This window comes from Apteryx rowi, unplaced genomic scaffold (genome assembly GCF_003343035.1).
Source record: "Apteryx rowi isolate R43461 unplaced genomic scaffold, aptRow1 scaffold_86, whole genome shotgun sequence".
Lineage (NCBI taxonomy): Eukaryota > Metazoa > Chordata > Aves > Apterygiformes > Apterygidae > Apteryx > Apteryx rowi.
The window spans coordinates 79,747-105,326 of NW_020451160.1; the positions used below are offsets into that span (position 1 = coordinate 79,747).

The 25,580-nt window shown below is 49.4% G+C and overlaps 1 protein-coding gene and 1 long non-coding RNA gene across 2 annotated transcripts in view; both read left to right on the plus strand.

Annotated features, from left to right (window-relative positions):
* JMJD6 (jumonji domain containing 6, arginine demethylase and lysine hydroxylase) overlaps positions 1–20,637 on the plus strand; it is a 52,156-nt gene extending 31,519 nt beyond the window's left edge. Inside the window, exon 6 of the mRNA XM_026090349.1 lies at positions 20,490–20,637. Within this exon, the coding sequence (XP_025946134.1) occupies positions 20,490–20,604 (115 nt within the window). The 3' untranslated portion in view covers positions 20,605–20,637. The remainder of the gene's footprint in view (positions 1–20,489) is intronic.
* On the plus strand, positions 1,138–17,340 carry LOC112977699. The gene is made up of 3 exons (XR_003257616.1): positions 1,138–3,869; positions 4,015–4,114; positions 15,581–17,340. It is a non-coding gene; the product is annotated as an uncharacterized LOC112977699 (long non-coding RNA).
* Positions 20,638–25,580: the final 4,943 nt, after the last annotated feature.

Genomic DNA, 25,580 nt, shown 5'->3' on the forward strand with positions numbered 1-25,580 from the left:
TCTTCCTCGTCCCCTTTCCCCAAGAGCAGCCCCTTTTTGCTTCCCCTCCCTGCATCCTGCCAGATGTCCTTAGGCGGTTTGCCATGGGGAAGGCTTTCGGCTTGGCTTTGTGGTGAAGCTGCCCAAAAAGCTCCTTGCTTGCATCCAGGAAGATCTCTAGAGGCTTTAGCCAGAGCCCTGTTTAACTGATTAGTCAATTACTTGATTGGAAAATGATTAATTGACTAATTGGGGTGACAACTGTGCTTGTAAGAAAATGAAACAGATGGTGACGAGCAAGAGTGTGTCCAAAGGGGATTCTGCCCTCCCGAGCAGCCTCGGAGATGCTGGGACACCCTGGCGAGCCCCTGCCTTGGGGTGGCCACGGGGAGACGGGGGCAGCGGGAGCTTGGGGCGTTCCCCCTTCCCTGCCCCACTTTCCGCCTGCCCTTTTTAAGGCGCCGTGTGGCAATCCCCTGGCTCGGGAGGATTACGCCTAATACTGCAGAGAAGCAAACTTTAATCCTGGTGCCGTGCCCACGAGGTCGGGGGCTGCGCCGTTTTGGAGACATGAGCGTGAGACAAGAGGAGCTCAGGGAGGTGGCCTGGGGGCTGCTCCGCTCCTGGCAAAGCCGGTTTCTGGGATCGTTGCAGCACCGCTGTGCATCATCCTGATGTGGCTGTGGTTCAGAGTGAGATGACTTGGCCATGGGTCGTGGCTAGCCCAGAGTCCTCCCTAGGCATCTACTGCAGACAGTCACCGACTCATCTCCTAAATTATTTAGAGCGTTTCCTAGGTGTTTCAGTGAGACTGGATAAAATGATGCCTCAGTCTGGGTTTGCGAGGGGGCAACCTCTGTCCTTCTACCATGTCTCCTATGTGTTGCTTAGGTTCTGACTGATAGGGACCTCTCACCACCGCAGACTGGCATCTGCTGAAGTCCCTGAGCAGATATTGCCCTCCTGCTCAAGCGGAGGTTTTGGTGATCACCCAGGCAGTCTGTTACCGTGCCAGGAGTGGAGTCCAGGCCTCCTGGCTGCTGCTGCTGTGGCCAAACCACAACAGCAGCCTTCTCCCTGCTTTTTGGGCAGCAAGGATTAAATGGGAATCAGTGGGGAGGTGGCAGGTATTTGCTGCGCTGCCAGGGTGTGCTGGAGCATGCGTGCGGGGCAGAGGCGAGCTCCGAAGGGCGCTTTCCCCCTTCGAGATGCTGCCTGCTCAGACGTTACCCTGCAAGCCTGGGGTCAGGCACTTGCAATGCCAGGGAGAAAGGTGAAAGACAAATGTCTTCTTTAATATTAACTCGCTGAGGCTCTGCATAAGTAGGTCACCTCATACTTCTGCAGCGTTTTTGTAGTCCACGTGAAAATCCTGCCTCCTGTTTTCTGTTTGTTTTCAGTCTGCAAAGAAAGTTCCTGAGCTCAATAAACAGCCAGTGGTTTTAGAAGCCGCATGCTGGCTCCTTCTTAACCGCAGCATGTGGGCAGTGAGATAGGCAGCCTCCTCTCCTCCCTCTTCGTTTATTCTTTTCTGGCGGGGTGGCAATTAAACTGCCCTTTTTTGCACAGGCAAAATCCCAAATCTCAATTTACTTGGCAGAAAACCATGTGAGGGAAACAATTGTAATTGTCCTTGAAATCAGGAAAGCTATACAAAGGTAATAAAATGGCTCCTGGTCTGCATCAGGGTAAGAAACAGGATGTTACACCCTCTTTTTTTTTTCCCCTCCTCTTAATATCTCCCAAAGCAGCAGCCAGCTGAATTTTCTTTCAGTGCACTTTTACGGCCACCCCGAGGGGCTGATAAGTTGCAACATTACTGCTTGTTTCCAGCTGGCCAGACTTGTTTGTCTGCCGGTGTGGAGGGTTTTTCCACTGAGGGAAGTGGGATATGGCCAAGCTGAGCATTCAGGGCTGCAGGGTCAAAGCGCTGAAGTGCTCACGTTCGGATGCTTATAAAGGTGTTGGGGAAGGGTTAGCCTTGTTTTTCCCTTGGGAGGCCAGACGATGTTTTAGGATTAGAGAAATGCTCCAGGTCAGTAACTGATCCATTAGGACTTCCCAGGAAAGCTCCCCAGGACCAGCGATGCATGGGAGATGTAGAGAAGAAGGGAGGAAATGTTGTAATCTGCAGGGAGGAGATTTCTGTGAAATCTCCAGCCTTAACTGCTCGCAACCCGCTAACATCGTGTCACACTGGACGCCAGGCACGCTCTGTACATTGACTCACTTCCTCGGACTCCAGCGGCAATGACCTTGCAGTGTCTGGGACGCCCCGATCCTGTACCTGGCTGTGCAGCCTCCGCGACTTGTTTTCAAGATCTCAGGTTTCCCCATCTACAAAATGGGGTTCTGACTTGCTGAATGCGTGGGAATCCCCTTGGCCTGTAAAGTTTTGGCTGCAGCTGTACATGAGTGAGCTTGGGGTTGGAGAAGTCTCTAAATCAAGCAGTTAACCCTTGAGAGGGGGAGAAAATCCTTAAGGACAGTGTGGGCAGGAAAATAAAGAGAAGTAACTGATGCCGAGTCTTCTGGATGTGAGAAAGGGAGAATGAGAGAAGCTGTGATGCGTTTTTCATTAGGGCAGGTGGAGCAGGAGAGACATCCCTGAACATGGTGCCTGCAGTAGCCATGGTGTGGACTGGAAGTGGCTTCTCACGTGGCTCAGGACAGAGGGTGGGTCCATAGGTTAGGTACAAGTTGGAGCTTTCTCTCCTGAGACAGACGACCACCTTTGGGGTCTTGCTGGTGCCTGGAGGTATCATCCCAGACATTTGGTTTGTGGATAACACATAACTGTTCAGGGACGTGCAGATAGTATGATACCGTTTGCCTTTTGTGGACCCCTTGGAAGTAGTCCCTGGGCTCCTAGGATTCAGAAACTCTGTGGAAACAGCAGATGTTTCTATGTGGATGTGCAAACAGCAATGCTAGGTGGCTCGATGTGAGGCAGCCCAGTCCTGCAGTCCTTGGGAGATAAAGGTTCACAGATAAACAGCCCACAGATAACCACTAAAGGCAACTACTCAAAGCATCCGTTCTTCCTGGGCTGCCCTTTGGGTTGACCTCCACTCCTGTTGTTTCCTGCCCATCTGCAGGAAGATAAACCAGAGGAGAGGTTTTTAAAAGCAAACAGTGCTGTGACAAAATCCGATTGGAAAAGGATCAGCTTTGTCTCAGAGTCCGTGAGCTTCAGCACTCTAATTAGCACAGGGCTGAGGCTGAAGAGTCCAGGGTGGGTGGGAACGCAGAGGAGAGCACCCAGGCTGGGAGAAGGAGACCCATTCCTCTTCAGGTCTGTCAGCTGGTGACAGGGAGACTTGGGCACAGCTGTGGTTGGTGTCGTCAGGGTGGCCTTGGCTCAGCTCTTTTTGCAGCCCCAGGCTTTCTTCACAAGCTTTGACAAAGGCTGCGATTTGAAAGGTCAGGCTGCAGGGAGAGCTGATGGAGCTGACATGGGCTTTGTGGCTTGTGGCAGCTCTGCTTGTAGCACCATCTGTGGCCCCAAAGCATGGGAAATGGCCCCTGGATGAGGAGGGGGAGAGAGGAGGAATGCAGGTCTGGAACAGGAAAAAGCAGTAAATGCTGCAAGCTAATCAGGGCAGGATTAGCATGTCTTGATAAGCCAAGATGGACCTGCAAGTCTCTGAATCCAGGCAGAGCAATAGSATATGGTTCCTGTGCTTTAGGATTTACTTGTATTTGCATCCAAACAAAGCTGGTCACGCATAGCAGTCCTCACACTGGTAAAATTTCTGCAGYCTCGGGGGTTTCCAATGCTAGCTGCAGCCAGGACTCCTGCTGTTCTCTCCAACCAGCAAATGCCTTGGTCTCCAGGAAACTCTGGAGCCAACTGTGACAGAGTCTGCTGGGATGGCATAGCATTTGGGGTACGTGCTTGGGAGGAGGGGTCAGCAAGCAGCTCAAGGGAGCAAGCCCATTGCTGTTTGTCATTGCTGTGCCGTGCCTGCTCTCTGGTTCACATGATCTCCTGCTCCTCTTTGTCTCTCCCTCTCTTTCTCTCTCACTCTCCAGCTGCAGATGAGACATTCTCCTTTAAGTACAGTCCTGGAAAGCTGAGGGGAAACCAGTACAAGTCAATGATGACCAAAGAAGAACTCGAGGAAGAACAAAGGTAAGCTGAGTTTCCTTTTGCTTCTTGCCCAACATCATCATGTTGGCATCCTCTTGAAGCAGTTGGGTGTGTTCAGACCTCTCTCTCCCCAAATTACCTTGGGAGACTTGGCTCAATAACTCATCACACGTGGGGTCCAGTCCTCTCCCACACAGGAAGACATAAGAACAAATAGAAGAAAAGCTGATTTAGGAGATGGAGACACGGTGGCCCTAGATTCCTGTGGAGCTGTTCAAACTCCTCCTCTGGATGCTTAGACCAAATATCCCAGCTGATGCAAGCTGATGTAGTTCCCCCGATCTCATAAGCACTATGCTGATTTACATCTGTTGAGGACCTGATCTCTAGCTTCTAGCACTTCCTCTCCCTTTACCTTGTGGATGGCCTCCAAACCTAGGATGTGGGTATAGCTCAGAAGTACTGAAACAAAGTGAGTGATTGTAGAGTTTTAGAGTTCACTGTGACTGGGGAAGAGGATTGGGAATGTCTGTACCCAGGGCTGGCTTCTCAGGTGCAACCGATGGTGAGGTTATGCTGTATAGTGTGCCTGGCAGAGAAAGAAAATTATCCGTTTCCACTTATTTGCTGAGAAATCTCTAAGGTTTACCTCTGAGCTTGAACCCTGCCTGAGGGAAGTGCCTGCCCTGTTACCAAAGACCAACTTTCTAACTGAAGAATTCCCACTTCCCAGCCTATACAAAGAAATCCAACCCTAACCTTGCACCTGGAGCTGCAAAACCCTTCCCAAAGCTGGTCTGTGCTGTCAGTGTGCAGTGACCCCTTTCACCGGGCAGTGTGGGCTCTGTGCTGTGCGCAGAGGGAGTCCTTCGACCCGCGGGCACCCTGAGCCCACACGAAACCAGAGACATCAGAAGCCACAGATGAGGGTTTTGCCCTACAAATGGGCTCTGTGGCAAGCTGTTCCCTAGCAGACATGTGCAGCTTCTACCCCTTCCCTTTTGGGAGAACTGCAGAGAACTGATTTCCCAGTGGAGACCCAAGGCAAGCCTGGGAGATGCTGCCTCCAGCTTCCCTGGTTTGGAGACAGCTTTTCTCCCCTGGGTAACTGCAGGCAGAGGCTGTTTCCTCCCTCACTGTCCCTGWAGAAGGGCTGAGGGACCTGATTCTCCACCCAGTGGTGCCCACCTTCTGACATCATTTGGGGAAATTTGTGGCCCCTTGCCTGTGATACCATGGTTTGGATACCGTGGCAACCTGCATGATATAAAGGCCTAACACAGACAAAGTGGAAATTTGAGTACAGCAGGGTGAAGGCAAGGACAGAGGGATTGTATCTCGTCCCTGGATCAGGTGCTCTCCTGCTAGGCAAGCCTTGCTTCAAGGCCCTTGTACTTCTGGCTATTGGGTGTCGGAGGCTGGGCTAACCGGGGTCTCTCTGCGGGGCTGTGTGCAAGGGCAGTGCAGTAGGCAGCTCTCAGCCTTCCCTCCTCGTGGGGTTGTGGGGGAGCAAGTGGGGCCCGCCGTGTTCTTGCGAGCTCAAAACATGGGAAATGTGAGTGTTAGCTAGCAAATCTGGGACCTGAGAAACCTTTCCAAAACAGAGCTTCTCAGAGCAAAGAAAGTCTCTTTCCCCTTCAGCCCCATCCTGAACCCACCCAGAAGGGTTGTGCAGGACTAAAGCATAAATCCAGGAGCCCGCCCAAAGAACAGATTTGCTTGCTAGCGGAGCAGTTGCAAAGCTGAGTACGGAGGACTTTTGCCATGGCTTTTCCCCTCTGAACTAATCCTTCTTGGAAGGAGCCAGTGATTTCAGGATAGTCATCCTGACAGCTTTCCTCTGGGGCCAAACAGCAAGGGATAGGGTCTCTGACTGGAGGGAACGAAGAAGCTGCACATGAGCCTTTCCCCTCTAGTAGCCTCCAGRCTGTCCTGTCCTCGCTGCAAAAGCCCTGCTATGTCCTGCCCCATTAGCGAAGGTGTCCTCAAGAAGGAAGCCAGCGAGCTTGAGTCRGATGCTACTGGGGTGTAGGAAAAGACTGGCTTTGCCAGATGATCCATGGCTTGACAGAAGCCCTGGCAAATGTCTGTTGTTGCTTCAATGCTGGACAATTAGGAGCTTGTGGGGGAGCCTTGCTCGTCCCTGGCGGGACCACCCTGCTACATATAAAAGCCACGGCTGCCTTGAAGGGCTGTGCTTCACATCGAGTGCCATGCCTGCACCTCAGGCAGTAGTACAGCATGGAGGCACTAGGACTGGTGCTGAAACGAGCTAGCTTATTCCCGGGGTGAGCTCAGGTGGCCGCATGGGGCTCCATGCAGGCTGCCTTAACTAGCCGAACCTACAGCCCATGGCATTTCTCTCCAYGTTGAACCTGTATGACTTTCATGTCAAGCAATGGCTTCCCTTTCTTCCCTGCCTTCCAKGCTCCCAACTCTCCTGGGATCTTGGGCTTCATCTGCCTTATAGCACTGCTAGGAGCAAAGATTTGCAAGGGCTGTGAGCTCTGGGGTCAGCAGCTGAAAGGAGATCCAGATTGCTGCTGGGTTGACTCTGCATTGCTAGCATCAGGAAAGATGCGRTTTGCTGTCTTTCTTTTGTTATATCTTTATTGTACCTGAAGTCCCTAACCCGTAAAACACTAAGAAGGTCTGTTAGCTTCGTTGTGTTTTCACTCAGGGAGGGTGGCAGTGCAATGAACTGAGTGAATGTGAAAGAAACCCRCAGGGCTCAATGGGAATTGCTTTTATGGATCCTGCTAAGCACTGATACAAWAATCTACCTGGAACAGGGAAATTCAGACCAGCCCTTTTGCACCAGTGGCTCCCCCCAAGCCAGCTGAGCAATTGCTGCTCAAGGTGTCAAAGCCATGAGTCCTGCAGGGCCTCAGGCTGGTTCCTCTGTGGCAACAAATGCTCCTGCCTTCAACCCAGGGACACCAGCGGGAGGTTGGTGATGGACAGCAGTGGGACTGGGATTTCATACTCTGGACTGTAGGATGGGCCCGGAGAGTGGTGGACCCTTCYCAGGCACGTGGGACCTCCCAGTCTCGCGGCAGTCTGGAGTGGTCCCAGGGTGCGATTGTGTGCATAGGACTCATAGACAGCACATTGGCCTTGGGGTCCCTTCTGAAGCTCTCAGCAACCCTCCATGGCTAAGGGCCATTGGCAGACTTTTTTTTTCTACTGTTCCCTTATTTTCTTGTCTCTGTTCCATATTTGTGTTGTTTGTTTCTTTAAGAGAGCTTTGTGGATTTTTTTTGTCTTGTTTTGTTGCTGGCTTATTTCCCCCTGCCTTTCCTATGGCATCAGCAACTTTTCCTTCCAGGCCTGAGAGGTGGTGTAAGGGGGCAGGGCTGCTGCCAGGTAAGGCGCTCACTGGGCGAGCTGAGCTCTGTCCTGCACCTCGCTCCCTCCGCGGTCCCGTTCCTCTCCCCAACTCCATGCACCTCCTGCTCTCCTGCAACCCGACCATGCTGCCGTTCTGCTGTGACCCAGGTTTGCCACCTTTATGTTGCAGGATTGAGCTGACCTCTGATCTCACATCTCTGTAGCAAGTACCTTAGGTCCTCGGCCACAAACATTCTTGCAAATCTTTTTGGTAAGGACACGATGTTTCTTAGAAGTAGTGGTACCACTGATAACATCTGCTAATGTGTCTTTTGCTTTTGGGTTTCTTTTCCTGGGGGAGGGTTTGTTTCTGTGCTGCAGTTGACCACCTGTCCCACCTCCTTCCCAACCTTTCCTCTTCCCTCCTCATAACAGATTAATGAGTCTGCTCCCCTCTGCCTCCATCTCCCTTTCCATGAGCACTCCAAAAGGACCTGGGGGAATGGGATCTCTCACATTTGTATGCTTACCTCTTCCATGTGGATGCCTGAAGTTAGACATTGCCAAGACCACTTCTATTTCCTGATTTGGAAAATTGGGGCCATGGAGTGAGCTGATAGGAGTTAGTCCTAAAGTGTGTAGCCTAAGCTCAGAGACAGGCTTTGTGTTTGCTTTTAGCCCAGCACTGTCAGCCCTCCAGTTTTCCCCTGGACCAGCAGGTACTTTTGTGAAACAGCTTGGAAACAACATCCCCAAAAATCCAAGTGAGCCCTTCAGATCCCCTGGAGGCTACCTATGATCGTGCTTGTCATCAGTAGTCCATGGCTCTTAATCTGGGGACTACTGATTTTGGAGGTGCTATTGAAAGAATTACTTGTTTTTTCCAGGAAGATCTATAGGACTTCAGACAAGAGTGGACAGACAGGCAGTAGAATGGGTTATTTAACCAAAAACCCATTCAGCTCTAATCCGCATCACTCCAAAAGTTGTGGTTGTCTTGGCTACCATTTGCTGAAGTCTTGTGGCTTCCAACTGGTGCTAAATCTGGACTAAAAGGGGAAGGAATGTGACCTTTACTAAGTGATGCAACTTCCTGCCTCTGGTTACTTGAGTCTTAAAAAATAGAGGGACTTCTCAGTAAGGGAGAAGGGCAGTAACTGTAGTTGGCAAGTGTATCTGCTTGGGTGGTGACTATGCTTGATCACACCTGGTAGATCACTAGTAGTTTTAGAACAGAAGCACGTAGTGTTTGCTCCCTTGGGGGAGAAAAATAGTTTGGGCAGGAAGGGGAAGAGTGCAGGGGAAGGATGCAGCCTTTAGTCAAACCAGCACAGCCTGTTTCCCAAATCCTTCTCCTCTGCACCTGAGGCTTTTGGCCATCCATTGCCAGCTGTAGCTGCCATGCTGCAAAGCACCGGCTCGGACTGACAAACGTGACTTGTAGCAGTGCAGCTTGCCCTGGTTCAGCTGGGGAGGAGTTGTATAGGCATGAGACGCAGTCTGCAAGGGCTGACCGCTGGGTGATGCTGCGCTGGCTGGGGCACCTCTGTTCAGATATGGGCGAGGAAGAGGAAGGGCTCCTCAGGGTGCCTTCAGGACCTGGCTTGCATGGACGGATTGAAGTGGTCTCTGCCAGCTGCTTTTCAAGCCTCAAGGTTTGAAAGTGGTCAGTGGTTTTTTTTTTTTTTTTTTTTTTTTTTTTTTTTGCGGTTAGAAGGGAAAATGATTAGGACTTTCTTGAGCCATGACAACTGCTACAAGGCTGCGCTTTTACTAAAGAGAAAACAAATGAGAAATGATTCTCTTGGGCCTTAGCTTTCAGATCTTTCTTTCCAAGGAGCAGAGCAGGTCCTGGCCATGTCTTGGTTGGTCTTGGTGTTGCCAAGGGGTTGAGCTGTCTACACTCTGTCCTTGCCACTCTTCCTGTGGTGTGTTGGCTGGAGAAAGGAGAGCTGATCCTGTGTGACAATCTGTGGAAAGATCTCTTCTCTCTGTCCTCTCTCTTATTTCCGTGATTTAGGAGGAGGTGGGGGTGGAAAGCCAGAAGCAGCCCTGTGGGCAGGAGACAGAGGTGAATCTCTGGGGTGAGAGAAGGGGCCCACAGCTGTGTTTCCTGAACATTCACCTTCCCTGGCCATCATGAAGTCACCAAGATGCTTCTCATTCCTGCATGGGCTGCAGCGCTAGGCAGGGGCCACATGTTTGCTCCATACATACTAGAATGAAAAGTTTGTGGTTTTGCACAACCTAACTAGCACTGGGAGTGGAGTGGAAAGGGAGAGCCAGAGAAGAAGGTCAGGAAAGCTGCTGAGCCTGCATGGCCTGGCTGCAAGAGGAAGAAATCCCTGTCATCTCCAGAGCTGGACAAAATCCTGTCCCAGCGGCTGGCAATGCTGAGGGTCCGGGCACTCTCTGCAGTGCCTCACAGACCCATCGAGCAGGGTCCAGCAAATGCCACCAAACTGCTCATACACACTCTGCTGTTTGCAGGCCCACTCATGGGATGGAGCCAGTGAACTGGGGGATGAGGTGATGCCCCAGACCACAGTCCAGCTTCTGTAAGATGGAGGAAAAGGACAGTTCCCTTGGCTAATGGGCTCAGTTCCCATAGCCAGCTGACCCAGTTCAGAAGCAGATTCTCTCCCTGACTCCCGATCCTCTCCTCTCTTCTCCTGGCCAGCCTTGGGTGGGTTGAGGAAACAGTGCTTGAATCTAGGCTAGACTTAAGTCTAGGGTTCAATTGCAAATTGGAATTCATGCATGAAAATGGGATGGGTGTAGATCTCAGTCCAGTTCTTTTCTTGGCTGTAGTTTAGCAATGGCTTTGCTCCAGCTGGGTTCACAAGAGCATTTTGGTTACATGGCATCTGAATAAACCCAGGCCTGGACCCTGGATTTTCAGCAAGGCAGGGTGCCCCAGACTGCCCCTGGCTCCGGGGAAAAGCAGAGAGAAGAGACCTTTCCCTGCTCTGCCAGACATCCTCGATCAAAATGGGGACGCAGCTGTGCTTTAGGGAGAATCCTGCTGAAATTCAGTTTTGAACTAGACAATGCTTGCACTGATGACTCCAGAGCACACAAGGGCAGGAAACAGCTGCAGGGGTTTAATGACCACGTTGACAGACTTTGACCTATTTCAAACACCTCCACTACTGGTGCTCCAAAAATAACTGGATGGACTGGGCTGGGGGAGGTTGCATTTTGGGAGAGCTCTTCATCGGCACCTGTCCTTGTCCACCTCATCATCCCATCACATACCCCTGGCTTGCTTGCTTGCTCTCCCCTCTGTGTAGCATGGGCTCTGGGTCTCTTTCTCCTTCCTTCCCTGCTGCTAACCCTCACCCGCAACCCAGCAGCTTTGCTGTCCTGTTCTGTCCAGCATGGTGCTTCTTTTGGATGAGGGAAGCTGGTAAGTTTGGGCTTTCTTTGTTTTTTTTTAATTTGTTTGCTTTTCATCTTCTGCAGCACGATAGTCGTCCTGGGCCGAGGGAGGACAAGTAGCAGCAAGGGACTGCAAAGACTAGGACCATGGGGCTCTTCAGGTCAGGCTGGCCACCGCTTCATTGCGGCCACCAGCCGTGGGGATAGCACCAACCATGGGCAGGGTTGCCTTCAGCTGCAAAGCACCTGGCGCACGAGGCGTGCTCCCTGCCTGCCTGCCTCTCAGAGGAGAGTGGTGCGCTGTGTCTGGTGGCCACTGCTATGTCTGGGGTCCCCGCTGAGCTCTCCCTGCCCTGACACTCCCTGTGTGGGCGCCAAGCCCTGCTTGTGTGAGGAGCAAGTCTCCTGGTGGCCTGGCACTGGTCCTTGCCTCCACCATATCCCCAGGGAAGATGTCCTCTGACCCATGAGATGTCAGTGGAGTTGAACTCTGGCCCTATTTATAGAGTATCTGATAGTCATGAGTCCCCAGCAGCTTTAATCTCAGAGCAACTAAGGATGCCTCCCTCGGAGATTCAGGGAAGGGGTGGCCAGGAAGCCCCTTCCCATTCCCTCCTCTCCATGTGCAAGGCTCCTGTTCCAGAGGGGAAATTTTTGCAAGCTCCCCAGTAGCCTTTGTAGGGCATGAATCTCTGACAACTCCATTTTGAGCTCCCAGGTTTTTTCTTTTGGCCCAGGTCCTGAATTGTCCCAGCTCGTGGCTGCTTCTCCATGTCTCCCTCACCCAGTGCTCACAACTTGTCTTCATCTGCTTCCGCTTAATTCTGTGCGGCATGGGCAACTTGCCGTTCTCTATCTGCTTACTCTCTGGGAGCCTGGGACTGACTCTCTTGCTATTTCCCCGTGGCCAGGAGACACCGAGGGCTGCAGGGAATCTGGGCAAAATACCAGGCTGTGTGTGAACTGGTAGTGAGTAAGTGAGGTGGAACACAAACGCCAAGGGACRGAAGAAAGTGCAGGCTGGCCTGTCCACGGCTTTCCCCCCTGCTGTGGCACTGGCTGGTTTGGGGGATTTTCAGGACTGTTGTGAGGGGATGGGCACACGGTGGAAGGAGAAAATCGCAGCCTCTCAACTCAGCTGAGCCTGCAGAAAGCTTGAACCACTTTCCTGGCTGTGCTATGGCTTTTGTGGCTGTAGCTGCCATGGCTGGGAAATGTAGGAGGCTTTTGCCATGCTCTCCTTTGAAGCAGCGGTGGGGAAGTTCAGCTTGGTGGGTGGCTGGCAGCGCAGTCCTTGACCCCATGCGTGCCTCATGTGCCACTAACCTGATGTAGGTGCCAAAGGTGTTGGGACTTGTGCTCCCAAATCACGTAGGCTCTGGCAACCTTGGCTGTTTTCCTAGTGCTCCTGAGCAGCAATAGGTATATTCCCAAAATCATATGTACCTTTTGACTTTTCTGTCCCCCAGGAGGAACTTTGGATTTGTGTTGATAAAAGCTCCCTTTGGTACCTTTCACTCTCCTTGCTCTTCTCTTTCTTAAGCTCTGACTGTCTTTCCCTCTTCTGCATTTAACTCCTCTCTCCATGTTTTACCTATTGGCTGAAGCAAATGGCCCACACTTTTGGAACCACAGGGAAAGCTTAGATTTAATATGTCCTTCCTCAAAGTCTTCCTGCAATATGCAGATCCTGGACAAAACTGGATTATGGTCACTACCAAAAATGAGATGGCAGCTATCCCAAGGGTAAAGAAAAGGGAAGTGGTGGTGATGGGACCTTCCAGCAATGAGATGGGAGGGAGCTGCCTGAGGACAGCTTGACAACCCTCTGCCGAGTCTGCCCAGCTCCCAGAGCCTTTCCTCGTTGTTCTTGATCCTCAAAGGTCAATCCTGGTCTGTCTAAAGTGAGGAGAGTCTGGAGCCAGGTTAATATCTGCCATCCTTACCTGGATTTCAGACCCAAGAACTAATGTTCCCAAGAAGCTCCCTCTGCCAGGCAAGGAGCTGGGAATGCTCCACACTTCTGAAAATCAGCTTCCTGAGTGAAACAGTTTCTGGAAGGGCAGAAGCAGTAAAGAAGGATGCTCTGGGATCTTCTCCTGGAAGTGTGCCAGGACTCCTTTGGAAAACCATGGTCAATGGATGAGCTACAGGATTTCCTGACCTCCTGCTGTGGATTTTGCATGTGAGAGGGACAAACACACATGGGAATGCTACCTGCTTGCCCCATTTGTCAGTGCTGGGACACTGTTTGCTCTCAAAGGCAGGAAGCTCCTGCCCTTCTGCCAATGCCATTGTGGAGTCAGAGTGAGGAGAATGCTTCTGAGGCCATCAGAGGGACACCCCATTTCCATCCACACTGGAGGTACCGCTGTCAAACAGAGGAGGGAGGAACTGCAATCTGAACTCCTCTTCTTGCAAGAAGTCCCTTCCAATGACTTCAGCAGTAGAGGCCTGTTATCTCATGCTTCTTGGACTGGTGGTCCTCATGTTCCCACCACATTGCCCTATCCTCAGGAAGGAGGCTGCCGCAGAGCTCGGCCTTCAGCTGCCAGTTGAGAGATAACATTCAGGGGTCTAGACATGGTGTCTCAGGGCTACTCTGGGGTGTCCTGGTGGAAAGGGCCTGAAGGCTCTTGTATGACCCCCCACTGCCTCTCATTCCTCTGACAGAGACGTTGCCTCCAGATCCCTCATAGCTCAGGATGAAGCATGGTCTTCCAAGACCTTCAGTGCCTGAGTGTCCCTTGTAACTTTAGGGAAGGGCAGGTGTTCTTGTTCTCTGGTTGTTCCTCGTATGTTTTGTCAGCTGGATATCGTTTTGTGTGAGCTACTGACTTGGGCCTCAGCTGGAGACAGAGCAGAGATATCTGGATAATCTATATCCGAAAAGAGGATGTGGGCCTCCAGCAAAGAAGATCCTGAACTGATTTGATTCATGTGCCGCAGGGGGAAAGCACTCTGACCAGGCTGATTTCATAGTCCAAGGTGAAGGAAAGGAGGAAAAAGCTAAGGATAGTGGCGGCTTGCAGCTCTCTGCCTCCATCCTGAGATAATTAGGTCTTCCAGGCTTCATGGTAGCATGTGTCCTTGCCAATGCCAGAATTTCTCAGCCTGGGGGTGTTTATGTGGCCCCAAAGTCCCTAGTGACTGACTGCCTCGTGCTCTTTAGTCTAATCCCCCTCACAGCATACTCCAGGAGCAGAAGGGGAGTGGCCCTGCTGTGCAGATGGGGAATTTATTTCTCTGACAAACACACTCCGTTAAGTTCATGCTTGGTTTAAGATGTTTCACCTCCACTGTCTGCCTGGCCCTGTCCTGGAGGTGAGTATCCTGATGGAGGGACTGCAAGCTGCAACTGAGCCCCATTCTCCCTCCCTGACATCCTCCATCCCTCCCTGCTCTGACAGCAGCCTGCTGGAGGGGAGCTCTCCTTCTGGGCCCCCGCGGCAACGAGCTTATGCCCTCGCGCGTGAAATCTGATTATGCCTGCGTGGCTTGAGCGAGATGATCCAATCCTCAGCACTGTGAATCCCACAGAGCAATTATCCACTCCAGAGAATTTCTTTTCTTTGTGCTAACTGGCTGGCCACTGAGCCTCCTCAGCGTTGCTTGAGTAATCCCGTCCCACGTGATGCTTCACCTTGCATCTCCCATCCGGGATCCGGGTTGTAGAGCATACCTGTGAGGCTGCTGGAAAGGGGAACCTTTTGCAGTGTGGTAACCAAGGAATGGGGCTGTAACATGCCTTCATGCTATGGCCATTGCAGATTCCCAAACCCACCATGGATGGGGGAGCCCAATGCCTTGTTGATGGTACAGAGATCTGCTTTGACTCAAATCATGAGCAAGTGTCTTTCAGATGCGGCTCAGGTATTAGGAACTGTGAATCCTGTTGCAAACAAGGGGAATTATGCTTTTTGGGTGCATCTGCATGTGTTTGTAAGTGTTCAGGTGATGTGTATTGTGGCTTCCCTCTGAATTAATGCAGGTCTCTGTGTCCATGGGAAGCTGTCCTACCTGCTGGCAAGCTTTTGGATGGCCATGAGAGAGGCCGGAGCAGTCAGGGCAGAGCATCTGAAGTGTTCAAGCTAAGAACAGATGGCCAAATTTTTTAGCCCTGGCACTGCTAACAATATGCTGCAAGACCTTGGGGAGTGCCTAGATGTGCCCATCCATAAAATAGGTTTAATCATCTCACCCTCCTTCCCTGGGACATTGGGAGAGCTTACTACCATTGAAAGGAAGCCCTAAGGATGGGGAAGAAGGCAAAAACCCTAGACGGGAACAGACATATCTGTAGGAAGGTTTAGAAAGGTCAACCTGTTCAGGTTCACTGCCCAGTGAAACCAGTGCTTGGTTCTGGCTTGTCTGCCTGCAGGTGGGAGGAGGAAACTAGGCTGGACAAGCAGGCTGGCAGCCCAAGGAGGCTCTGCACAGGACAATGAGGCAGTAACCTCTGGAACTAATGAAGGTTGCCAATTAGCTGGGCTTCCCCAGCTCTCCTTGGTGGGGCAGAAGGGTTGTGACTTAGGTTTGGTGCCAGGTGAGAGGATTTACACCTCTTTGTTTGGGTTTAGACTATCTTGCTGCAGTTGATGAAGCAAAAGGTCTCCTTCTTAGAGGCATGAGGTTTGCAAACAGTGGCTTGTTCTGCCCTGATATGGGAAGTTGCCTTGCCTTCCCCTCCCACAATGAGTTTTCCCCTGCTCATTTATGTGAATAATAATGAACCAAACCTGAGGGGTGAAATGACTGAAATGATTTCTCTTCTTCTCTCCCTGTTTCTCTTTGCAGAACTGAAGACTATATGAAGTTGTCCCTAGCCTCCTCCTAAAGGCATCCCTTGGCATCTTTAAAGGCTTGAGAGAAATACCAAAACCAACCAAACACACCCATAAGAGAAATCCAAAAACCCTCAAAACTTGGGACCCCCCCCTCTTGGTCTGAAGTTGAGTTCTTCAAAACTCCTGTGGTATCAAGTTTGAGGAGATCCTATTGTGTGCCTCCATGGACTGGGGCTGGGCCCAAGCAGTGACTTGAGTTGTGTTTGGCGGGGGGGGCTGGGATGTCCTAGGAGACAAACCTTCCTCTCCCTCCCCCAAACAGAACCCAAACTGGACACCAAATATGCAGCAAGTGTATTAGTTGTATTCAGCACCGTGTATAGCCCTGCTGTGAAATCTGTGTTTCTTTAGCAGGGTGGGTGAATCGTAGCTGTTCTCCCAGACCTGCCTGGACCTTATACCAGACTATCAACCTGTCTCTTCCCAGGGCCAAACTCCTCCTTATTGTTGGGGGTGGATGGGAACTGCCTATGATTTCAAACATTGTATAGCACTGTTTTATTCTGAGGGGTGGAGGGACAAAGTGGGATCAAAGTGAGGGGTGGCAAATCGTAGCTGGAATGACTCTAATCTTGCTTCTATAGTTATTTTATCAGAGAGCTGATCCTTTAGGTAGAGAGAAGACTCAAGAAATGAGTATTGATAGTTTAGCTGTTCTGCTTGTGGTGAAGGTTTAGGAGACCACACTTTGGCCACTGTTCATATCTGGATTCACACTTTTCCCTACTCTGGTTCCCAACGGGAGAGACCTGAGGAGGTAGCAACAATATCATGGGTTCCCTCTGGCTCAGAATGAGATTGTGGGGGTCCTGGAAGAGACACCCTGCCCCTTCCTCTGCTGCTTGCTGTTCCATTGCCCTCTTCTTTTACTAGCCCTGTGGTTTGTCCACTGGAATCAGAGCTCAGCGTCTCTCCTCAGCTTTGTCATATATAGGAGATAAATTTGGCTGGGCGTATATACCTGCTTCAGGGAGAGCAGGAAAATCAGACCAGCTGGTTTGCAAGATGTATCCCCATGGCAAGAGGGCTCAAGTCCTCTAGAGATGTTGTAGAAACACCAGGCTGGGTGGGGATGTGTCCTTCAGAGCTGCTTTCTCTCACTGCAGGACAACTGCCTCTTGGCTAAAGCTTCAAACATATCAGAAACCTAGCAGGCTGCTTTTTTTCCTTTCTAATTCCTATGCGGACAGTACTTGAAACCTTGTACTTGGTTGTCCTTTCCAGCGCATGAGGTTGGCAAACTCTTAATAAAAGGGCTCATTTAAAGAACAGCAGGAGGCTTCAGCTTTAGAAGAGGCTGGGCTGCCCCTTCCCAGCCAACAACCGCTAGCATATTTAGTGGTTTGCGTATGAATTTAGACACATCAGGACCCTCTGCTTCAACTTCCCCACTGGTACAGCTGCTCAGTCTCCCCTTGGTGCTGGCTGGCTGACTCTGTGTCCCAAGCACCCAACTATGCAAAGAATGCCTTATATACATTGTGTTTAAGTTACATGGCAATATGTACATCGAGCTGAGTCCAGATTTTTGCTAGTGGCAGCGAGTCAAACTATTTCTTCAACTCAAATGGCTGTCTGGGTATTTTTTACTTTTGTTTATTTTGTTTGTTTTGTATCTGATGGTGGCTCTTGTACAAAGGACTGTAATTCTAGTGGCTTGAATCTGTAAAAATTGCCTTTGTTTGGTCCAATAAACCTTTGAATAGTTTATTTGGTTTGTGCTTGTTCTCCCTGCCTCTAGCAGCTTGTAATTTCTTTCTCAAGAGATTTGTGTTGAAAATCTGGAGTTTAGGTTAGAGGTACATTTTGTCCTCATATGCCTTTTACCCTATAAATGGTTCCACTTCCTTAAGAGCAGAGTCAGACCAGCAGTGAAATTCAGGTTTTATGGTTTGGGTTGTTTTTGCCTTAACTCTGCTGGAGTGATGCACTATTGCAGCAGGATTCCAGTCTTGTTTGACAGCGGAGAAGTTAGCAAAATTCCCAAATGCGGAGCCTCTGCCCAGGATTTCAGCTGCTGAGAATGTGGATGCTCAGCAGTTCCTGAAATGCAGATCTTCTTTAATATACCTATGACTAACTGCCCCAAACCTCCAGTTAATTGTAGAAGTTTTGGGCTGAAATGTCTAAAGGAGCCTAAGGGAGTTGAGTAGGCAAGTGCAATTGTCTATCAATAAGAATTAGGCTGCTTTTAAAATCCCCAATTAATCCATTTTGTCAGCAATAAGTAAAATCCTATTTGACCTCCTGAATCAAAGTTATTTTGAGGACAGTGCTTACAGGAAGAGAACATGATTTACTTGTGAATGGGGTAGGTTTGATCTGAAACCATTAAGAAAATAAAACCCAGAGCACCACAAAGTTGTTTTACAAGGTCACCTTTGATAGGAGAAGCTCCTTTTTGAAATCAGTATCATGTTTTCGATATCTTACTCTTACTTCCCAGGCTCATTTCTCCATTTATCTTTGTTTACCTCTCTCCCTGTTGTAGATTGTGTAGCACAGAGAATTGTTTAACAGCAGTAGCAGCTCTTTTCTATTTCTGTTTTTAAACACACAGTCATGATATTTAACGTCATTTCTGTCAAGGGACAGCCAAAATGCATTGATGTTGGCTTAAAGAAAAATCAGAGTGGACGCTGTCTGTGATCTTGATTTTGGAGGTGGGGTGTGAAAGAAGCAGGCCTTTGGGGAACTGAAGATATCTGTAGTGTTAATGTCTGTGAAATAATGAGGGAGGGATGCAGACCTGTGTGGAGCATTCCCAGCTGGCGCAGATTTCAGATGTGCGAAGCAAAGATGCGTATTGAATTTCTCCGTACCAGACAGGAAATGTGCCCTCTGGTGCCCAGTGATGGTTTAAAATAAAATATTGATCGATAATGACTGCGCTTCCCTTCCTCTGGTCTGAAAAGGGCAATCTGATGTGTTCTGTGTGAACACAAAAAGTATAGAAGGGACAAATCCAGGCAGCTGACAGCCTGTGGCCAGAGCTTTCACAACCAAAAGATCCTACGTCATTATCAGGATATGCTTGGCCTTAAGACAATTGCATTTTAATTGTAATAGAAAATAATTGGCAAATCAGCTTTCTTCTATCAGAATCTGCTTTCTTTCCCCCACAACCGCCTGCTTACTGCAATGGGGCTGAAAAGACAGCTTGTTCCTGCTCCTGCTGTGGCTGAGCCCAGGAGAGAGGAAAATGCAAAGCCCCACTCGTCTGGAGCTCAGCACATGAAGGCTCCTCTGCTCATTCCTGAATCTCTCCTTCCCCGATCTTTTTCGTGGTACAGTTGATTCTGATGTACTGGTGCTGTGCTCCCTTCTTTCAAACAAAGATTGTGTCCTGGTTTTGCCTGTCTATAGGTAATTCTACTGCTCCTGTTACTGGAACAATGTGGACAATAGCTTGTCCACAAAGGACTCGCAGGAAAACTACTCCACTTAACTAATGGTGTGCTTTTAAATGGATTAATTACAGTGTATTAAAGCCCTATGCAGGAAGCTGGCTGTGATGGGGAGAGAGGACTCTTGACAGAATGACTATGCAGAAGTAAAAGCCAGAGTCTGAATTTCCAGCCCAGGGGATCACTCATCCCAAGGTCAGAGACGCTAAAGAAGCAGGAGGAGCCAGGACTGCTGCAGATCTGTGCTTTGCATTGCTGGGCCATTGCAGCAGAGCCCCCCAAAAAGAGAGCCTTTGAAGTAATAGAAATTCTTCCTCCCTTGCTACAGCCACAAAGCACCACAACCTCATTAATTCTTTTAATCTCACACAGGACAGTTGGTTATGAAGTGTAGTAGGCAATGCTGCAATCTGTTCCCAATCATATGGGTGCCCTGTAGTGAGAACATTCCAGCCCATAGTCAGCCCTGACTAAAACCAAAGTGCATCTTCATTTTACCCCAAAATAGGATTTTGTAGACAGCTGCATCATTTCATGAGCTAAGGACAACTTGGTACTTCAGAATGAATGACATTCCTGTGCTGCCCACCTTTCTGTATCCCTGAGTGATGATCAGTTGACATATGAACGATATAAACTCTCCAATAAAGCCCTGAGACAGATACTTTGTGCCGCAGGACATACAGCAATGATTAACTGCTTCAGGTTCGGGAAAAATGTATTGGCTGGGCATAAGATCTATTATGGGGAGAAAGGAAAGGTTAATCACCTGGTAAGGGCTAGAAGTCTGAGTTAGATGGTCCACTGGTCAGAATATGCCCACACATTGATCATCCCATTGCTTGACTGGCTACACGAGCACATCTCACTATTTGACATTGGCAGACAAACCCTTGAATCAAAGCAGTTTTCTCTCTATGATCTTATCTTCCAGTGGCTGATTTAAAGGCATGTCTACACTGGAAAGAAGTCTAGTCTCTAGTTTTCAGGTAGGGTATACATTTAAAATTTAATAGCGGTTCCTGAATTACTCTGTATCTACACAATCTCATTCCAGAATGAAAGTACACTGTGCTGATCAACCTTAATCTAGTTTTGCTATAGAGTCTGCTAAATTGGGACATGGTCTTACAAAATTCCACATGTGGAGTTATCCTGAAACTCTGAGCATAGATAAGCCCTAAGAAACTGCAAAGCTGGTCTTAAAGCAGTCAGTTTATCTCCATATTAAAAGAATTGTAGAGAAAAGTGCAGGATGATTGGATAGATAGGAGTGGGTGGAAGAAGAACCTGAGGCTATCTCTTGCTCATCTCACATGGGCAGATTTCCTGAAGTCAACAGGGCTTGTAAAATGACCCTCTTTGGCTTCATGTTTCATTTGACCATGGTGTTCTTGCTCAAAGTGCCTTCTGGGGACTGGCTATTCCTACTTCTCCTTTTCTTCTTGACAGGGTTCAGAGAGAGCAGCTGGCTGCCATCTTCGGGCTCATGAAGGAAAAAAGTGACACATTTGGAGAGATGTCTGAAGGAGACATGAAGGAACAGCTTAGACTGTATGATATATAAGCTTGCAGCCAGTGAAGACTATGCCCAGAAGTCATCCAGCCATTATGCAGGACACTGGAGAGTGTAGTGTTATAAGTGTATTTCATTTGTTATTTTGTTATTCCAGGGTGTTTTGCAGATGCATATAGGCCCTTGATATATATTTCTAAAGATTCATAATTTCTCTCCCTTTCTTTCAATTTTCCTGAAGAGTCATTTTCATCTCATGAAGAGATTTTTACCTCTTTCTGGCTGGGTCATATGTCTCAGTCATACAAAGTAGATGATAAGCTTGCAATTTTTTTTCTCACCATGCTTTGTAAAAAATATACTTTCTAACCCTAGTCGTTCATGAATTTGATATCTGAAGAAAGCCAAAGACTGACAAAACAGCAGACGTAAAATGGATGGAATAATAGAATCATAGAATAAYTGAGGTCGGGAGGGACCTAAGGAGGTCTCTAGTCCAACCTCCTGCTCCAAGCAGGGTCAGCTATGAGATCAGATCAAGTTACTCAGGGCTTTATCCCATCAAGTCTTAAAAACCTCCGAGGATGGAGACTGCACAACCTCTCTGGGCAGAGAGGCTGCCAACCCTTCAGTTAGAAAATGAATAGCCAAAGCCAATGCATTAGTGCTCAGATTAGAGGTGAGCTGCAGTTCTCATCTCCTTGAAAGGAATACTTCATCCTCCTTCAAACTGACTTTTTGAAACAAATCCAAGACGGTTCCAGCTGACCCCACTGAGCTCATCTTCACGCCTGAGAAAACAGCAGCTAACTTCGGGCTGGAAACAGAAGCATCACTTTGCCTTTTGACACTGGTAAAAATGCTAGAGAAACGTGGCTGACCTGTTTACAAGGATGATTATGTCCAACTCAGACCCTGTTCTCCTAATATAAAATTTCTGTGGGAAACTACATACTTGAGAAAGCTCTGTGAATTTACCAAATATTTTGAACAGTTTTGACCTACTCTTGGCAGTTTGGGTACAGTAAATCAATACGCTTTCCTAATTTTAACTGAATGTCTTCTGGTGCACTTCTCTCTCCTACGAAATCCTGTTAAATACTTTAGTATTGAGAAGGATTTTCTTGATTTATATCACCACTGACAAAGGAAGGCAAAGTTTTCTGACCCAATTTTAGGGAATGATCTCTTAAAAGATTAGGTTTTCTTTATTTTGTGCAATTCTTTTGATTTTGAGAAACCAAATATCTCATTATATGGTCACAATTTCCCACTACAGTATATTTGGTAACACTGTACTATTTGACTTTTAAAAATCATTGTAACTTCTAATTGTTTTCACTTGATTGAAGACATATTTATTAAGTGATGAAGCCGGCTTTACTGCCAAATCATGAGTTAATCTAAATTTGATGTCTGAAAATTACCTCTTCTTATTTAACATGAAGGAATTAAGTGGGCAAAAGAGTCCCTTGATATGAAAAACCAAGCAGACCAATAGCTTGCTGGTGCATAGACAACAATTTTCTTTGTCAAACTATTTGTGCAAGAGGAGAAGCGTAGGAAATATGTATGTGGGAGTTCTCCCTGGTTCAAACCTGTGAGCAGGCTCTTTTCCAAAGTCCTCCTTGAAAGCAAGCAAAGGCAAGTTTATTTTTAGTTGATTTTTTTAGTCTTTGTCTTGTAGACTTTACAGTTTATTTCCAAAGTATTTTTTATTTCTTCTTACATTTGGGCCTTCGCTGAAGACGCATATTTCTGAAAGAATTCCTCTACCTCCCACCCTAAGATTATGTCAGCAATGATAACCCTGAATGTGGAAGAGCAGCTGGCATTAACCCTGTCCTTTCCATGCCTGCTCCGGAGCGACCAAAGTGTGAAGACRCTGTTGATGGCGAGACACTGGTAAAAGACTACTGTCGTTTACAAGGCCCAAATTTCAGAAAGAAATGAAGCTAAGTAGCGAAGGCTCTGCCTGGGACATGTGAGGAACAAAGCGACAGCTAGATGAAAAACCCTTGGGTCTAGCACGGGAAGAAAAGCACGGCTTCTCTGCGTGCTGTCACAAGGCTGCAATAAAGAGGAGCCCGCTGGACGTGCCTGCATGCGCTCCATGGGCAGCAGCGGGGCAGCGGCGTTCGGCCTAGCATTTGGCCCGGCTGCGCCCAGCTCTGGGCAGCCCCGGCACCAGCCAGGCCCGGGGCGCCTCCACCGCTCCCCGCACTGCCCCGAGGCTGGCAGAGGTACAAGCGCCCCAGCGGACAGGGGTACACGCCACCTTGGCAGGCCAACTTCTCATTTCCTTTCCCCTCTGGACTCATCAATATTTATGCAGGAAATGTCACCAGTTGCTACAGCAGCAACCCCCCTTCTGGGGCTTGTCCTTTAAATAACACTGGCTGCTTTTCTTCAGCCTCGCGCAGGCCTGTACGGCGCAAACGCAGCCATACAGCTATGCCGGGGGGTGACGCGGGGGGATGAGACTGAAGGCTGTTGGGGAGAAGCGCAGACAAGCACTGAGGCTCGGGGAGTTTGGGGAAACGTTCCTCCTGCTCAACAGGCTTCGGGGCAGAAACCGGGTGGGGAGGATCCCGTGTCTCCACGCTCGCTCTGAGGGGGATCTTGCGATCTGTGGTAACACTGATCTGGCCCTTTCGAGCCTCAATTTCACAGGGACGAATGGCYGCCCCAGCACGGGGAGCGCTCCTGCCACCCGAGGGGGGATGAGGGCGAGAGGGGCCCTCGCCCCGCTGCGGCCCTGTCCAGCCCCGGGTGCGGCGGGGCTCGGGGCACCCGTGGACGTGGGGGCCGGCGCCGGCGGGGCCCAGCGCTGCAGGCCGCAGGGGAGGTGGCGGGCCGTTGCTATGGCAACGGGGCCAGGCCGCCCCGAGCAGCTCGCAATTGGGAAAAACTGTCCCCGCCTGGCACCCGTACTGAAATGCGGACTTGGCCTGAGTTGTCCCTAGCCGGCCCTCGTAAGCCGGGCAAGCCGGGGAAGAAGCTGGCTTTAGTCAGGCAGTGCGCAGGCGCATTGTCTGGAGACACGCGGGGGGGGGGGGGTCTCTTTGCGCGCATGCGCTGTCGGTGACGCGCCTACAGAGGCCGCCGAGGCGGAGCGCGCATGCGTGCGGCGGGGTGGCGCCCCCCCCCAAGATGGCGCCGGGCGTGAGGGCAGAAGGGCCGAGTCCGGCCGGGGGCCGAGGCCTCCCTGGGCAGCGGGGGGAGGTCATGGGGCTGGCAGGAGCCTCCGGGGTGTGCGGCAGCGCCCCCAGGCCGATCAAGAGGGCTGTTTCGCGGCTGTCGGTGCCTGCGAGATGGGCCCCGGCGGTGTGAGGGGCCCGGGTGAACCCCGCACGCCCGAGCAAGCCACGGGGCCCCGCCGCGGCCCGGCCCAAAGGCCGCCGAGGTCAGCGGGAGGTTGGTTTCAGGGGCGCGGAGTGCGAGAGCAGTGACATAAGTCGAGATGGCCACGGATTAAGCTGTTCTTTGGTAAATTCATGTTCTGTGGTAGTCTGGGGATCTGCCCGCACCGGCGCCTTGGGAAGTGAATCCTCTGTCCCCCTGAGAAGAGTGCCCAGAGCAGTGTGAAGTCTGTGCTGCTGCCCTCACCGGCAGGCCTGACTTGAGTGATCCGTGGCAAATCTTTGCTAGGGCATTTTGTAGCTGTGGCTTTTTCCTGGTACTTGTATTTACACGTATTCCTGACCTCACAGTAAGTGCGCATTCATGTAAACTAGTGTTAAGATTCTTTACCCTGCAGATAAGGAATAGATTGTGCTGTGTTGATCTAATCTTGGGTGGATCGGAGAATGAGAGCATTTTGTTATGCATCTTCAGTCTCCTTGAATGTGTTTCTCAGCCCTCATATAAGATCAGGCAGTCTTTGAGCACAAAATAGAGACCTATATTAAAAAAAAAAAAAAAAAATTTAGTGAAGGAACCTTAATGGAGGAGGAGGTGAAGACAGGGAGAGGTGGATTTGATAGGGATTTCAGGTTTGGAGACTTTTTCTACAGACCTTTTAAATTAACTTTTGTTGCATAAGTTGCCTGTGAAGTTGAGAAGCCATGTGCCACATGGTTAAATAGCATCTATTTTGCATTCTAGCGCTCATGTAAGTTGCCTAAAATTGGGCTTGGCCTACTGCATTAACAGTCTAGACAAAGTAGTTGTCTGTGCCAACTATATGGGGAATTGTGCTAGTGAACTTGTCAAATGTATCTGTTAGCGAAGAGATGGGTTTCCACTGTCATTTCCTTTGAAGGAGGTGGGAGCAGTTATAGACAGGAAAAATATGGGCTGTTTCTGTGGTCTGTACCACCATAAACCCTCTCTCTTTCACTCCTGCATTGTTATTTTCTGTCTTATATTGCCTTTTGCATTCTTCAGGGTCTTTGCATACTATGTCAAATATTTTGAATAAATTCCTCTGGGGCATTTCTCAGAATGCATCAAAGGTAAAAGTTCTCATTAATATCCACCAGAGAAGAAGAAGTGGAGGTTTCCAGACCAGCTTTGGAGTTATCTGAATACTAAAAAAAGTTCTTTTTTTCCCCCCAGTCCCTCATGTCTCTTAATCATTGTATCTAGGGTACACGTTTCTGACAGCGAATTAAATCCCCAGTCTCTCTGAACTTATCTTAGGCTGGTTTTATTCCCATAAGGATGGTGGGAACAAAGTTCAAAAATCATGTTGCAGATAAGTCCCTTTTAGAGAATATCATTTCCTCTGAAGAGTGAAATAACCATTTCTGAAACTTGCAATAACTGGTGGCTATATTGAGTCTATGTAGTAATCAAGCAGTAAGTGAATGTGTGGCAGAAGTATTGCCAGTTTTAAGAGGGCAACTTTGCCTTTCTTACCCCCTCCGCTTTTGTTCTTGAGTCACATATTGGTATGACATGAGGACTGTATAAAAAAGGCCAAGGAGACAAATCTGTATAAACCCCTTAATTTCACAGCCTTTTCTTCTTATATTTCTGTAAGAGTTGTCTGAAAAACATCGTCTCAGAGGTGGTGGAAAATG